At 45.9% G+C, this 17,481-nt stretch overlaps 1 protein-coding gene across 4 annotated transcripts in view; it reads left to right on the top strand.

Annotated features, from left to right (window-relative positions):
* Window positions 1-11,404, top strand: part of CRISPLD2 (cysteine rich secretory protein LCCL domain containing 2) — a 92,966-nt gene extending 81,562 nt beyond the window's left edge. For all 4 annotated transcript variants that reach the window (XM_063945696.1, XM_063945698.1, XM_063945699.1 and 1 more), the window contains exons 14-15: window positions 3,954-4,087; window positions 8,242-11,404. In XM_063945696.1, coding sequence (XP_063801766.1) covers window positions 3,954-4,087; window positions 8,242-8,296 — 189 coding nt within the window. In that variant the 3' untranslated portion in view covers window positions 8,297-11,404. The remainder of the gene's footprint in view (window positions 1-3,953; window positions 4,088-8,241) is intronic.
* The last annotated feature ends 6,077 nt before the right edge of the window (window positions 11,405-17,481 follow it).

Here is a 17,481-nt window from a genome sequence, read left to right as displayed (position 1 = left end):
CCCCCCCCTAGCACCACCGCTGGTTCTGCCTCTGACCTTGCAACTCTTTCCCAGCACCATCACCCCTCACCCATAGCAGTCCTTGTACCCCATATATTTTAAATAGGAACAGTTTGCACATTTGACGCACAGCCCAAAAAAGGGCATCTTCTTGCTGGGAAGGGACATGGCCACACAATAGTAAACCCAATTCCAATTACGCCACACAGTACTGCAACTTTATTCACATTTTATCTTGCGATAGTGTCCATAATTCATATTACATACCACAGTAGTATCACTTTACCTTATAAACATTACTCCTCACAGTAGAGCCCCTTATTCACATTACATCACACTGAATTGCTCCTTATTCACATTACACCACACCTTATTGCTCTTTACTCACATTAGACGACACAGTAGTGCCCTTTCTATTTGCAAAGCCATAGTAGAGCACCTTATACACATAATGCCACACATTAGTAATGCATTTATACACAATTCCACAGAGTAATGCCCCTTACACATATGAGACACATTAATGTCCTTATAAATATAATGCACCTTACACATTATGACAACCTTTATTAATGCCCTTTTACACATAATGTCCCTTACACATATGCCGCACATTATTAATGCCCTTATACACATAATGACACACATAGTGCCCCCTACACATTTTCTGCACATTATTAGTGCCCCTATACACATAATGACACACATACAGTTGTACCCTGTTACACATATGTCGCAAATTATTAATGCCCTTATACACATAATGACACACATAGTGGCCCTTTACACATATGTTGCACATTATTAATGCATTTTTACATGACACACATAATGCTCCTTACACATATTCTGAACACTACTGCACAACCAACCCACTCACATGCACACAGCCTCTGCTTGGATACAGATGTGTCCTCACAAATCTTGCATCAATGCTAACGTCGGGCACCTTTTTTTTTATGAAAATGCATCTTATTTGCATTGCTATGTGGCTAGGATGCACAAGCAGCTTCTGCTGATTAAACTGATATGCAGCATGCCTATATACTGTGTGAGACTGTGGCTGTATCTGCATATGAAATGCTACATACAGAATATAGGCATGTTGCATATCATTTTAATCAGCAGAAGCTGATGATGCCCCTAGGCATATCAAATGCCCTAGGCAGTTGCCTAGTTTGCCTATGGCCGGCTCTGCATTCACGCTAGGGTTCGTTTTGTTTGGAGACAATTAACCTACCAGTATACCTTTGGAATGTGGGAGGAAACCAGAGTACCCAGAGAAACCCACACAAGTACAGGGAGAATATACAAACTCCACACAGTTTGGGCCATGGTGGGAATTAAACCAGTGACCTCAGTGTTGTGAGGCAGTACTGCTAACCATTACACCATCCGTACTGTCCGTTTTGTGGGTTTGTCAGGGGGTGTAGCCAGTGCAAGTCTTGCATATGCTGCCAGGATGCCAGTTTGACGGATCTTCTGCTCTGGTCAGAAAAACAAAGGGCGGTGCGAATATACATGATATTGGGGTCTATGTGAAAAGAGCGGAGAAGTGAGCCCGTGGAGAAGTTGCCCATGGCAACCAATCAGTGTTGAGGTAATACTTTTAAAGTGCATTCTATAAAATTATACGTAGCAGCTGATTGGTTGCCATAGGCAACTTCTCCAATATCTCAATTCTCCACTTTTTTTACTGCTTCATGAATAGACCCCATTAGCGTAAGGTAATAGGTCTGGCTGCTGCGGGCGTCCGCTTATATTGCAACTCAGGACCAAAATACGTTTTTTCCCGTTAAGCTCTGCTGGATTTACCATGCGGCGAGAAAGGGCACCATATGATTTACTGCTTTAGAGATCCCACTGATTGGTCCCAGACAGTGAATAAATTGCTAGGCCATCTAGGCAGTGGAATAAGGGCTCTGCGGGTCACATTGCAGCTCTGCCTGGTTATTATATGCAGTGGTTCGCATTCAGCCTTACAAAAGGCGTGATATGAAATAGTTGCCCGAGGAACACCGCCCTCCTTGATACATCAGACAGGATGATCAGTTCAAATACTTCAATGGATGTGACAAGAGATATGTATTAAGTTAAATATAAAATGGCCTGTTGTAAACCAGTCTGTACATAGCAGAACATACTGATGACACGTACTGTCTGTCTAGTAACTGGATCACATTGTGGTACTCCGGGGGAATTTATCCCATCAGAAAACGTCCTTAGGTCACTTTGTTCCACAACCCTGGAGGGAAGTAATGAGGTCTCTCTGGTGAGCTGTGCAGGAAAATGACAGTGGATTTATTCCCAGCACATGGAGTCCGGGAATACGGTTCTGCTATCCAGTCTGACAGCTCCGATTCTGCCCATTTATGGATACAGAACACATTGCCAATTTAAAGTACAAAGTCCGCCAACAGATACACAACAGAATAATAAAAGGCACACAGACTGTGAGACCGGTCTTCCAGTACATACAGATGTGTCCTCATACACTGTCGCACCAAACAGCCCCACTCTGCGCACAATGTCCTGGGTGTCTTGGCTTGTTCACTTTACATGTGCGTCTTATTCCCACAAACAAACCAACCAGAAGTTACAGAATGACTGCTATATTGCACTGACCAATGAGATAAGCGACATTTGGACATCTGTGTGCGACTGGGTCTGAATAAGTGCTTGTATGTGATTAAAACAAATTCCTGTCTGGTTAAAAGATGCAACCCGGTGTGTCTAGTATGTTATGAGTGGTGTTTACCTTTGTCTGTGATGTGAATAAGACACAAAGGGCCTAATTCAGACCTGATCGTAGCCTTGCAAAATTTTGCAGGCACACTGACATGCGGGGGGACGCCCAGCACAAGGCTAGTCCGCCCCGCATGTCAGGCCCGCCCTCCCCCACAGAAGTACAAAAGCATCGCACAGCGGCGATGCTTTTGCACTTCAGGAGTAGCTCCCGGCCAGTGCAGCTTTTGCGTGCTGGCTGGGAGCTACTCGTCGCTGCCCAGGTCACAGCAGCTGCGTGTGAAGTCACTCAGCTGCTGCGGCCCACCCCCCGCATGGTCCGGCCATGCATTGGCCGGACCGCGCCCACAAAACGGCGGCCAAACGCCACCGTACCGCCCTCTCCCGCCTCTGCCTGTCAATCAGGCAGAGGCGATCGTTAGGCAACGACAGCCGTCGGCTGTCAGTCATGCGCCAGTGCACTGCAGCGCCAGCGCACTGCAGCGCCGGCGCATGCGCACTTCTGACCTGATCGCTGTGCTGCGATGAACAGCAGTGTGCGATCAGGTTGGAATGACCCCCAAAGGACGTTACACCTCACAGAGCAGCTAAGTCACGCCGGACATCCGGTGTATACAGTATATATTGACTATTTTTGTGAATCTATGTATTGGCAAAAAAAACATCTTTACAGTGCCACAAAAATGGGAGCCACTGTCACAATTGACAGCAAACTGTGTCGGTCAGGTATCATGGCGTCTCCTTTCCATACTCTCAGAGAACATTGGTTCCAAGGTTCTCCAACTCCTCCAAACGTTGGGGTGGTTAGCTAGGTATATACTATGCATTAAGCAGGCCCATCAGACAAATTGCAGTTACTCTGCCAAATAATCTCAGAGTGTATGTAGCAGCCAGGCCAGATTATTGTCCAGAACCAATCGGATCGAGTTACTGGATCTAGACCGCGGCACACTATTTCCCCAGCCAATACTATGCACATGTTGTATCACATTTGCATTTCCAATCACCTGTCCGATATATCCGTTGATCAGTCATTTACAAATGTCACCTCAATGTGCAGCAGAACTTGAATAATGTGCATTACACACATTTACTGAGCACCCTTAAATCACTTTGTATTATTAAACGACAGGGATTCTCCAAAGGAGTCACATGACTGGTGCGCAACAAACGTTTCTGTAGTGGTGACAATTCTTCTCCTCCTGCAGAGCTCCAGTATCTGTAAGACGGCTGTACACGCCGGGGTCCTGAAGGATGAAGCTGGAGGATACGTGGATGTGATGCCGGTGGACAGGAAAAATCATTACTTTGGTTCCAATAAAAATGGGATCCATTCGGAGAGGTAAAGTAGTGTAAACTATTGTAATAATGGTTTGGGTGCAGATTAGTTTTCCATGGGGGATGAGATGCTGCCCAATGTATGAATATTGGGAATGTCACGCTACTGCAATTTTCTGATTGCTGTAGTCTGTTGTAGTATATGGGCTACGCTTCGGAGTATGTAGTTCCGGCATATGCGGAGGCCCGAACACTGCACTTGGCGCATCACAGGGACCCTGTCCCTGCCTGTGCCGGGTGATATATCCACCCGATAGGATCGCATATTGCACTGCAATTCTGGGCAGTAAAGTACCACCCAGATTGCATTGAATATGCGATCCTTGATAAATGCCCCCCTTAGACCACCCGGTTACAGAGTAGAAGGCAGTTGTGTTCCAGGCATATTGGGAAATACATGGAGAGGCATGTATGCAGAATCCTATATCCCTTACTTAGGACTTAGGGGCCCATTTATCAATGATCACCTTTGCAATGCAACCAGGGCACGATATTAACGTCTAGGATCGCATTGCAGAATGCAATCACATCGGGTATATTCATTACCCGGCACAGATACCTACTGCAATACCTCCTTACACTGCAGGAATACATAATATTTGCGGCTAACACTCCCAAAACGGGTGTTTTCGCGGACATAGCCACATTGTTTTATAAATGGGCACCTTAATGTGAGGATCTGAGCACTGGTCCCCACTTAGACCAAGTGCTGGTGCCCTGCTTGCCATCCTGTGTGACGCCATGTTTTCCAGCATCTAATACATGATTATGACTAGTGATGCGCAATAACCTTGCAGGTCAGGCAAAGGGTTAAATAACACCATCAGCTTGTCTTGCTGAGCATAGCTACTTTCAAACCAGGGATGATACACGGCGGTTCAGTATATTAACACCGTGCTGCGCTAAAGAAAACAACTAATCCCTGCGGGTGCCGCCGACGGATGTCTCACCCGTGCAAAGGGTGATAGAGAGCGGCTTTGCATCACCCACCGTGTATAGGAAAGCAAGGACAGCGATTCAGTGAGTAATTGAAACCGTACGGTTCTTTCAATTCATATCCAATACGTGGAAAAATATACCTTAAATATATGGTTACAGAGGCTGAATTTATCAGCCGGAGGACTTATTCTTTCTGAACTGTGAGAGACTGAACAACTTAGAACTCAATCTCAATTTATTGAAAGTTGCTTAGGTGAAAACTGGTGACCCACTCTTATATGTTTTTATTCCAGGCATATATATGCTATTATCTGAGGTGCAATACACCTAAGTTTTATGTGATATCTAATATTGTGGTCCATTATTAGTTAATTTTAAAAACATTTTTGTGTGTTTTTTTGTTTTTTTTATTTTCTTTGCTAGCTTAATAAATTGTTTTATTACATTTGGCAGCATTATTGGATTTTAAGCGCCGACCTGGTGTTTGTTTGTTTCTAAAAGGGTTAAATATATCTTAAAACTTAGAGTCCGCCAACTGAACTCTTGTCTATCGCTGTAAGCCAGCTGCCGTCACAGATCATCGAGCGGCTCTGCGCTCTCCCAAATAACAAGCATACTTTCTTAGTGTTCCGAGGACTAAAAATCCAAAAATAAATCAGCTGGTTTTCCAGATAAGATGAACAGTGTATGTGTCTTGTCTTTTGGCATTTACTAGGGAAATCTGCATCCACTATAGACTGGTTCATAGGAAAGTTAAGTCTACTTCTAATCCGATTTCTCCCAGCGCGCCGAGTGTAGCCAGATGTTATCTCGCACCCCCATGCATAACATTTGCACATAGGTCTGACACTATTACATTTGCACACAGGTCTGTGCTACTTCTACTGTTACCAAACCCAGGGGCCCATTTATCAACAAGTGATTAAACTCATTGTGTATGATAAATGATGCTTCAGCCAATCAGCTCCCAACTGTCAATTTTCAAACACAGACCTCCTGCCATTGATCTATAGAACAGCAGCATATTCTGTACTGCTATTCGATTGCTGGTCTGTAGGATCTGCCGTGTCTGGAGATTACATCACAGATTGTGCAGAGGTCCTCACAGTCACACAGTGCTAGTGGCAGGATTAGGCTGTGTGTGCGGTCCCCTTATCTCCCCATTACAAATCCTCTGGCTTTCATTAAGTAAACAAAGACTGAACATAGATTCAACAATTTAGAACAAATGACTGGCTATATATGTGATGATATACATCTTCAGGTACTGCACACGCTATAACATGGAGACTGTTCTCCTATGGTTAGAATGCAGACTTGTCTGCTACAAATGTAACACCGTGCCTGGCCACGTGACCAATGATCTCAATCCCTCCCCCGGGATCTGAATTGGATTCCCTCACTTGCCGGTAAAATCTACAGTGAAACTTTGTGCTTAAATGGGGCCCCACTGTGCTGGCCATTGGTGGTTACACAGGTATGATTCATTATGCTGACATGGTCATGTCAACTGATAAAATGTCTGATAACATGATTAGAATGTTGACAAAAACATACCTGGTGGGCCATACTTGCCTATCTGACCCTCTCCATGAGGGAGAAAATGCTCTGTTCCTGAAACTTTCCTGGTAATGTATGATTGCCATCACCTGTGGTGAAACACCTTTCTTATCAATTAACTAGCTCACCACAGGTGATGGCAATCATACATTACCAGGAACAGAGCATTTTCTCCCTCATGGAGAGGGTCAGGTAGGCAAGTATGTGGTGGGCTAGCAGTGACTTACCTGGCTCAGCAATACCTTGTGGGCTCGGCAGTCATTTGTTGATGACTTCTGGCTGATCCAGAGGCACTTGCGGCAGTGAGTATGCCCAACCTTTCCTCTAATGCCTATTCCCCCCAATCCTGTAATTTAAGATTAACCCTCCTCTCCTGCAGCCTAATCCACCCATAGCCTAACCCTAAAGTGCCTAACCCCAACCCTCTATCTAGTGCAGCTGTTCCCAAACTCTGGGGCAGATGTATTAAGCCTGTAGACTGCATAAGGAAGTGATAAACCAGTGATAAGTGCAAGGTGATAAACGCACCAGCCAATCAGCTCCTGTTAATTTACATATCGGAGCTGATTGGCTGGTGCGTTCATCACCTTGCACTTATCACTGGTTTATCACTTCCTTATACTTTCTCCAGGTTTGATACATCTGCCCCCCTGTCCTCAAGGACCCCTAATGGTTCACATTTCCAGGTTACCTGGGACGTGCACTGAGTATCTACCACTGTCACATTTTAAAATCCAACAGGTGACCTGGAAAATGTGAACTGTTAGGGGTCTTTGAGGACAGAGTTTGGGAACCACTGGTCCCCTCCCATAGCCCTAGCCCTTCCCTCACATAGCCTAACTATAAGCTCCTCTCCCGCAGCCTAACCCTCCCACTAGTGCCTAACCCTAGCCTTCCCTTGTGCAGTCTATGCTTCCCCTCCCATAGCCTAACTGTAACGCTTCCCTTCTGCAGCCTCACATCCCCTCCCATAGCCTAACCCTCCCCTCCTGCAGCCTAATCTCCTCTCTCATAGCCCAACCGTAACCTCCCCTCCCTAACGCTAACCCTCCCCTCCCGCAGCCTAACCCCCTCTCTATCATAGCTTAACTGTAACCTCCCATAGCCAAACCTCCTCTCTCATAGCCTAACCCTAACATCCCCTCCCATAGCTTAACCTTAACCCTCCCGCAGGCCAACCTCCTCTCTCATAGTCCAACTGTAACCTCCCCCCATAGTCGAACCCTAACCTCCCCTCCCGTAGCCTAACACTAACCCTCCCCTCCCGCAGCCTAACATCCCCTCCCATAGCCTAACCCTCCCCTCCTGCAGCCCAACCTCCCCTCTCATAGCCCAACCGTAACCTCCCCTCCCATAGCCTAACCTCCTCTCCCATAGCCCAACCATAACCTCCCCTCCCGTAGCCTAACGCTAACCCTCCCCCCCACAGCCTAACCCTAACCCTCCCCTCCTGCAGCCTAACCTTAACCCTCCCCTCCCATAGCCTACCCTCCGCTGCGGTCTGTGCAGAATGTCTACATTTAACACGTCGACGTGTTAAAATCATAACTGTTGACATTTTGAGTACATCCCATGTTCTCATTACACTTACTGTATGAGTGATCTTGCTGTACATTAGAAGCTCAGATCTGTGGTAATAATGACATTATTCTGTTCCAGCTTCAAGAACCGGAAGGAAGGGAAAGCGTTCCGTATCTTTGCTGTGAAGCAGTAACATGAAGGCTGGTATGATGGGATGTCCACATGAACATTGAGAAGGCCACACTATCCCTCATCCTGAGCGCTTTATGGAACTGGGTCAAACCACCATATATATATACTGGGAAATGTATGCAAAGCACCATTGGGTCGGGTTCCAACTGTACCAGGATCAACGTTTTTGTCTTCCAGGATGATGAACAATTGAAAAGCGGGCACACCACCCGGCTCACTCTATGGCATCAGTTATGCCACCTGGGGTCACTACATGGGGAATTTAAATATATTACTGAACGAGAGAGAGAGAGAACACCCCAATGAGCGTGTTGGATGATGACATGGTTTCTGCAGTGGTGCCTCTCAGTATTGTATATAACTGCCTCTAACTTTTGTACTTTATATTTTATTATTATTATTATTAAGAACTATGTTTTATATACAGCAGTGCTGTTTTTTTATTATATATAAATATATTTTAGGGGTTAATATTTCCCCATTTTTGTGTACATATTCTTGTATGTGTATTTTATGTGGATAACGTCAGCTTTTGGACACTCGTATATTAGGCACCTATTTGCCAATCACCCCCATATACATGTTGGGGGCAGTGTAGGTTTAGCAGCATCTTAAGCCTCAATTAGTCACCCCCCCACCCCCCCTCTTTAATTACTGGCAATTATACAATGGCAATATTATTCAGTTTCTGACTTTATCCACGACGTGTATTTATAAAGTGTTTGTACATAGGAATTACTCGGGCGCTTTACACAAAGCCCACTTCTTCTTCCAGAAGGCTGTAAATAATTATGATAATCACAGAAAGGCCCTTCTGCCTATCCAAGGCAAATATTTAAGCAGCGAGTCTGCACACCTTCTGGGAACGTCTCTTACCCCCCAAGCCTGTAGAGCAATCCTAATGTACAGGATTCTCATTTGGTGCTTAGCAAAGCAGTGAGCAGAAGTCATTTGCAAAAAGTTAAGTAAAAGTACCATGAAAATAGGTTGTATTTTAATATATTTCATAGTTTGAATTAAATTGTTTCATTATAATATCCATGTTCCAGGTAAGATGACTAGAGTCTTAGGGATCTATGTATTAAGCCACGGAGAGAGATAAAGTAGACAGATACAAAGTACCAACCAACCAGCTTCTGTCATTTCTCAAACACAGCCTGTGACATGGCAGGTAGGAGCAGGGCCGGATGAAGTCTTTGGGTGGCCTGGGGCACTTAAGACAAGGGTGCCCAGGGAAAAGGGGAAGGTGGGAGGAAGGGGGGTGTACATTAGATTGTGCATACCTCCTAACATGACCCATTCCAGGAGGGACAAATTCTCTGCTCCTGGACTCCCCTTTTAATATATGATTGGCGTCACTGGTGTTGAACTACTAAATTGATAGAAAAGGAATTTCAACAGAGAAAGGGAGGAGGTGCTGAGATCCTTGGGTCACTTACAGCTCACCCCTTCTCCCTAATCTCTCCTGTTCGTGAAGTTTCCCCGGTAGGTCTCTGCCTGCACTGTATACTATTTTTCTCACATTCTGGCTGCTTGATTCTGCTGCTACACAAGAGGGAGAGCTAGTGATGTCAGTGTGCTCCGGCCAGGGGGGGCCCTGACAGAGGGGGGATGGGGGGGGGGGCAGGGTACAGTATCCCCTGCACTCCATCCTTGTTATGATTATGAGCTGATTGTCTGGTACTTTATCTCCATCCACTTTCTCTCTCCCTAAGGCTTAGTACATAGATCCCTTAAACTTTTTTTTAATTTTCATTAATACTATTGCTGTTTATGATTTGGTTGAGTCACACAATAGTCTATCCCTGATGTTACCATACAGATGCTACAGTATGTGTCTTCAAGTAAGAAGTTTTCAGTTTTGCGCATAACTTCTACAATGAATAATCAGTAAGGCAGGCCCCGCCTCTTGTTATATGTTAGCTTATAGGTTCCTTTTCCACCCATTTACAAAACAGTCTGTGCACTGAATGAGCAATGGGACATTTTTTTGCAATACCTCAATGACCAACAAAAATAATTTGAACTAATTATATTTTGGACAGTTTTTGTATAAGGTTGAAAAAGTACATTTATAGCTCCATTTCAGTAACTCTGGATGTGGATGTTCAGAGATATATGGCAGTGTGTTACAAGCAACCTCTGAATGATCTACAGCCACTGTGACACAGTTCAGTTTAACACATGAATACACTTCTGTGCACATTTATCGTGCAATGAAATACCGGTTCCCCAACTTCAGGTCACCCTGTAATAACTAAACTCTCACAATTGTGCCCTAAAATGATGTCTTTGTAGTTAAACCTTTGTCTGTACTAACTGACTGGTTACGGATCACCCAGGAACTGGTGGTGGTTGGCGAAGATAGAAAATGTAACTTTAACAAGAGATAAAGATGAACTGCATATAGTGATGCAATGTATGTAGAATGAATTTACATGTAGTAACACATGGCTCTGTGTAATTCTATGTAAACCAGAAAAGATCTAAAAATCACTACTGGGGACAAATAGGTGCAGAGAAATAAGGTACTGTAACCTCCAGCATCCACCATAACGTTACAGATGTCTGTAGATTGCAGCACCTACTTCTCTGTAGCCGCAATATGTTAGACAGGCAGCATCCGCACAAACGTGGCTCGCTCTATCTTACAGGTCTATGTATACACGTCAGACATGACAGAAAACGTTCCAGTGGTTTACCCTTTGCACACCTCTCACTGCGACACATGTGCAGGGGCCAGGGGACACCCAACAGAAGCAGCCACCAAGACTCACCACCAACATAACTATAGTTCCCCCACTATGGGAACAAACAGCCCCCTCCCCAATCCAATGACCTGCAGGACACATTTCAGAGATAGAGCACTGACTTGCTAAGGGTCCATGTTGGCTACCTCAGCCGCAGTATTGGTTTTTATTTTGGCTTTTTTCTATGAAAAAAAATTGTATTTTGTATTGCTCTCTGTATAAATGTTTAATGCAAATGTTAAGTATATATATTTCTTTGCATGATGCAGTGCCCTAACCATTATGTGTCCCCCTTTGTATAAATGCATAGACGTGTTCTTGTGTCTATATGGTAATAAATAAAGATGATTTTACATCGACATGCGTTTGTGATGAGAAACGTATGTGCATCTGGACCTTGGAATAGCGCAATAAATACATACAACACATGTACAGTTACCGGTCGCTGTCACCTGTGACAGATACAGACAACACATGTACAGTTACCGGTCGCTGTCACCTGTGACAGATACAGACAACACATGTACAGTTACCGGTCGCTGTCACCTGTGACAGATACAGACAACACATGTACAGTTACCGGTCGCTGTCACCTGTGACAGATACAGACAACACATGTACAGTTACCGGTCGCTGTCACCTGTGACAGATACAGACAACACATGTACAGTTACCGGTCGCTGTCACCTGTGACAGATACAGACAACACATGTACAGTTACCGGTCGCTGTCACCTGTGACAGATACATACAACACATGTACAGTTACCGGACGCTGAGACCTGTGACAGATACAGACAACACATGTACAATTACCGGTCGCTGAGACCTGCGACAGATACATACAACACACGTGTACAATTACCGGTCGCTGAGACCTGCGACAGATACATACAACACACGTGTACAATTACCGGTCGCTGAGACCTGCGACAGATACATACAACACACGTGTACAGTTACCGGACGCTGACACCTGCGACAGATACATACAACACACGTGTACAATTACCGGTCGCTGAGACCTGCGACAGATACATACAACACACGTGTACAATTACCGGTCGCTGAGACCTGCGACAGATACATACAACACACGTGTACAGTTACCGGACACTGACACTTGCGACAGATACATACAACACATGTACAGTTACCGGATGCTGAGACCTGTGACAGATACATACAACACATGTACAGTTACCGGTCACCATAACCTGCGACAGATACATACAACACATGTACAGTTACCGGACGCTGACACCTGCGACAGATACATACAACACATGTACAGTTACCGGACGCTGACACCTGCGACAGATACATACAACACATGTACAGTTACCGGACGTTGACACCTGCGACAGATACAGACAACACATGTACAGTTACCGGTCGCTGACACCTGTGACAGATACATACAACACATGTACAGTTACCGGTCGCTGACACCTGTGACAGATACATACAACACATGTACAGTTACCGGACGTTGACACCTGTGACAGATACATACAACACATGTACAGTTACCGGACGCTGACACCTGTGACAGATACAGACAACACATGTACAGTTACCGGTCGCTGACACCTGTGACAGATACATACAACACATGTACAGTTACCGGACGCTGACACCTGTGACAGATACATACAACACATGTACAGTTACCGGACGCTGGGACCTGCGACAGATACAGACAACACATGTACAGTTACCGGTCGCTGACACCTGCGACACATACATACAACACATGTACAGTTACCGGACGCTGACACCTGCGACAGATACATACAACACATGTACAGTTACCGGACGATGAGACCTGTGACAGATACATACAACACACATGTACAGTTACCGGACGCTGACACCTGCGACAGATACAGACAACACATGTACAGTTACCGGTCACTGACACCTGCGACACATACATACAACACATGTACAGTTACCGGACGATGAGACCTGTGACAGATACATACAACACACATGTACAGTTACCGGACGCTGACACCTGCGACAGATACAGACAACACATGTACAGTTACCGGTCGCTGACACCTGCGACAGATACATACAACACATGTACAGTTACCGGTCGCTGACACCTGCGACAGATACAGACAACACATGTACAGTTACCGGACGCTGACACCTGTGACAGATACAGACAACACATGTACAGTTACCGGTCGCTGACACCTGTGACAGATACATACAACACATGTACAGTTACCGGTCGCTGACACCTGTGACAGATACAGACAACACATGTACAGTTACCGGTCGCTGACACCTGTGACAGATACATACAACACATGTACAGTTACCGGACGCTGACACCTGTGACAGATACATACAACACATGTACAGTTACCGGACGCTGACACCTGCGACAGATATAGACAACACATGTACAGTTACCGGTCGCTGACACCTGCGACAGATACATACAACACATGTACAGTTACCGGTCGCTGACACCTGTGACAGATACAGACAACACATGTACAGTTACCGGTCGCTGACACCTGTGACAGATACATACAACACATGTACAGTTACCGGACGCTGACACCTGTGACAGATACATACAACACATGTACAGTTACCGGACGCTGGGACCTGCGACAGATACAGACAACACATGTACAGTTACCGGTCGCTGACACCTGCGACACATACATACAACACATGTACAGTTACCGGACGCTGACACCTGCGACAGATACATACAACACATGTACAGTTACCGGTCGCTGACACCTGCGACAGATACAGACAACACATGTACAGTTACCGGACGCTGATACCTGCGACAGATACATACAACACATGTACAGTTACCGGTCGCTGACACCTGTGACAGATACATACAACACATGTACAGTTACCGGACGCTGGGACCTGCGACAGATACAGACAACACATGTACAGTTACCGGTCGCTGACACCTGTGACAGATACATACAACACATGTACAGTTACCGGTCGCTGACACCTGTGACAGATACAGACAACACATGTACAGTTACCGGACGATGAGACCTGTGACAGATACATACAACACATGTACAGTTACCGGACGATGAGACCTGTGACAGATACATACAACACACATGTACAGTTACCGGACGCTGACACCTGCGACAGATACAGACAACACATGTACAGTTACCGGTCACTGACACCTGCGACACATACATACAACACATGTACAGTTACCGGACGATGAGACCTGTGACAGATACATACAACACACATGTACAGTTACCGGACGCTGACACCTGCGACAGATACAGACAACACATGTACAGTTACCGGTCACTGACACCTGCGACACATACATACAACACATGTACAGTTACCGGACGATGAGACCTGTGACAGATACATACAACACACATGTACAGTTACCGGACGCTGACACCTGCGACAGATACAGACAACACATGTACAGTTACCGGTCGCTGACACCTGCGACAGATACATACAACACATGTACAGTTACCGGTCGCTGACACCTGCGACAGATACAGACAACACATGTACAGTTACCGGACGCTGACACCTGTGACAGATACAGACAACACATGTACAGTTACCGGACGCTGATACCTGTGACAGATACATACAACACATGTACAGTTACCGGTCGCTGACACCTGTGACAGATACAGACAACACATGTACAGTTACCGGTCGCTGACACCTGTGACAGATACATACAACACATGTACAGTTACCGGACGCTGACACCTGTGACAGATACATACAACACATGTACAGTTACCGGACGCTGACACCTGCGACAGATATAGACAACACATGTACAGTTACCGGTCGCTGACACCTGCGACAGATACATACAACACATGTACAGTTACCGGTCGCTGACACCTGTGACAGATACAGACAACACATGTACAGTTACCGGTCGCTGACACCTGTGACAGATACATACAACACATGTACAGTTACCGGACGCTGACACCTGTGACAGATACATACAACACATGTACAGTTACCGGACGCTGGGACCTGCGACAGATACAGACAACACATGTACAGTTACCGGTCGCTGACACCTGCGACACATACATACAACACATGTACAGTTACCGGACGCTGACACCTGCGACAGATACATACAACACATGTACAGTTACCGGTCGCTGACACCTGCGACAGATACAGACAACACATGTACAGTTACCGGACGCTGATACCTGCGACAGATACATACAACACATGTACAGTTACCGGTCGCTGACACCTGTGACAGATACATACAACACATGTACAGTTACCGGACGCTGGGACCTGCGACAGATACAGACAACACATGTACAGTTACCGGTCGCTGACACCTGCGACACATACATACAACACATGTACAGTTACCGGACGCTGACACCTGCGACAGATACATACAACACATGTACAGTTACCGGTCGCTGACACCTGCGACACATACATACAACACATGTACAGTTACCGGACGCTGACACCTGCGACAGATACAGACAACACATGTACAGTTACCGGACGCTGACACCTGTGACAGATACATACAACACATGTACAGTTACCGGTCGCTGACACCTGTGACAGATACATACAACACATGTACAGTTACCGGTCGCTGACACCTGTGACAGATAAAGACAACACATGTACAGTTACCGGTCGCTGAGACCTGTGACAGATACAGACAACACATGTACAGTTACCGGTCGCTGACACCTGCGACACATACATACAACACATGTAAAGTTACCGGTCGCTGACACCTGTGACAGATACATACAACACATGTACAGTTACCGGTCGCTGAGACCTGTGACAGATACAGACAACACATGTACAGTTACCGGACGCTGACACCTGTGACAGATACATACAACACATGTACAGTTACCGGACGCTGACACCTGCGACAGATACATACAACACATGTACAGTTACCGGACGCTGGGACCTGCGACAGATACATACAACACATGTACAGTTACCGGACGCTGACACCTGCGACAGATACAGACAACACATGTACAGTTACCGGTCGCTGACACCTGCGACAGATACAGACAACACATGTACAGTTACCGGTCACTGACACCTGTGACAGATACATACAACACATGTACAGTTACCGGTCACCATAACCTGCGACAGATACATACAACACATGTACAGTTACCGGACGCTGAGACCTGTGACAGATACATACAACACATGTACAGTTACCGGTCACCATAACCTGCGACAGATACATACAACACATGTACAGTTACCGGACGCTGACACCTGTGACAGATACATACAACACATGTACAGTTACCGGTCGCTGACACCTGCGACAGATACAGACAACACATGTACAGTTACCGGTCACTGACACCTGCGACACATACATACAACACATGTACAGTTACCGGACGATGAGACCTGTGACAGATACATACAACACACATGTACAGTTACCGGACGCTGACACCTGCGACAGATACAGACAACACATGTACAGTTACCGGTCGCTGACACCTGCGACAGATACATACAACACATGTACAGTTACCGGTCACTGACACCTGCGACACATACATACAACACATGTACAGTTACCGGTCGCTGACACCTGTGACAGATACAGACAACACATGTACAGTTACCGGTCGCTGACACCTGTGACAGATACATACAACACATGTACAGTTACCGGTCGCTGACACCTGTGACAGATACATACAACACATGTACAGTTACCGGACGCTGACACCTGTGACAGATACAGACAACACATGTACAGTTACCGGACGCTGGGACCTGCGACAGATACAGACAACACATGTACAGTTACCGGTCGCTGACACCTGTGACAGATACAGACAACACATGTACAGTTACCGGTCGCTGACACCTGCGACACATACATACAACACATGTACAGTTACCGGACGCTGACACCTGCGACAGATACATACAACACATGTACAGTTACCGGACGCTGGGACCTGCGACAGATACAGACAACACATGTACAGTTACCGGTCGCTGACACCTGCGACACATACATACAACACATGTACAGTTACCGGACGCTGACACCTGCGACAGATACAGACAACACATGTACAGTTACCGGACGCTGACACCTGTGACAGATACATACAACACATGTAAAGTTACCGGTCGCTGAGACCTGTGACAGATACAGACAACACATGTACAGTTACCGGACGCTGACACCTGTGACAGATACATACAACACATGTACAGTTACCGGACGCTGACACCTGCGACAGATACATACAACACATGTACAGTTACCGGTCGCTGTCACCTGTGACAGATACAGACAACACATGTACAGTTACCGGTCGCTGACACCTGTGACAGATACAGACAACACATGTACAGTTACCGGT

Source organism: Pseudophryne corroboree, chromosome 11 (genome assembly GCF_028390025.1).
Source record: "Pseudophryne corroboree isolate aPseCor3 chromosome 11, aPseCor3.hap2, whole genome shotgun sequence".
NCBI classification, from domain to species: domain Eukaryota; kingdom Metazoa; phylum Chordata; class Amphibia; order Anura; family Myobatrachidae; genus Pseudophryne; species Pseudophryne corroboree.
Note: the sequence above shows the minus strand (reverse complement) of the source record. Positions and strands in the feature narration are given on the sequence as shown.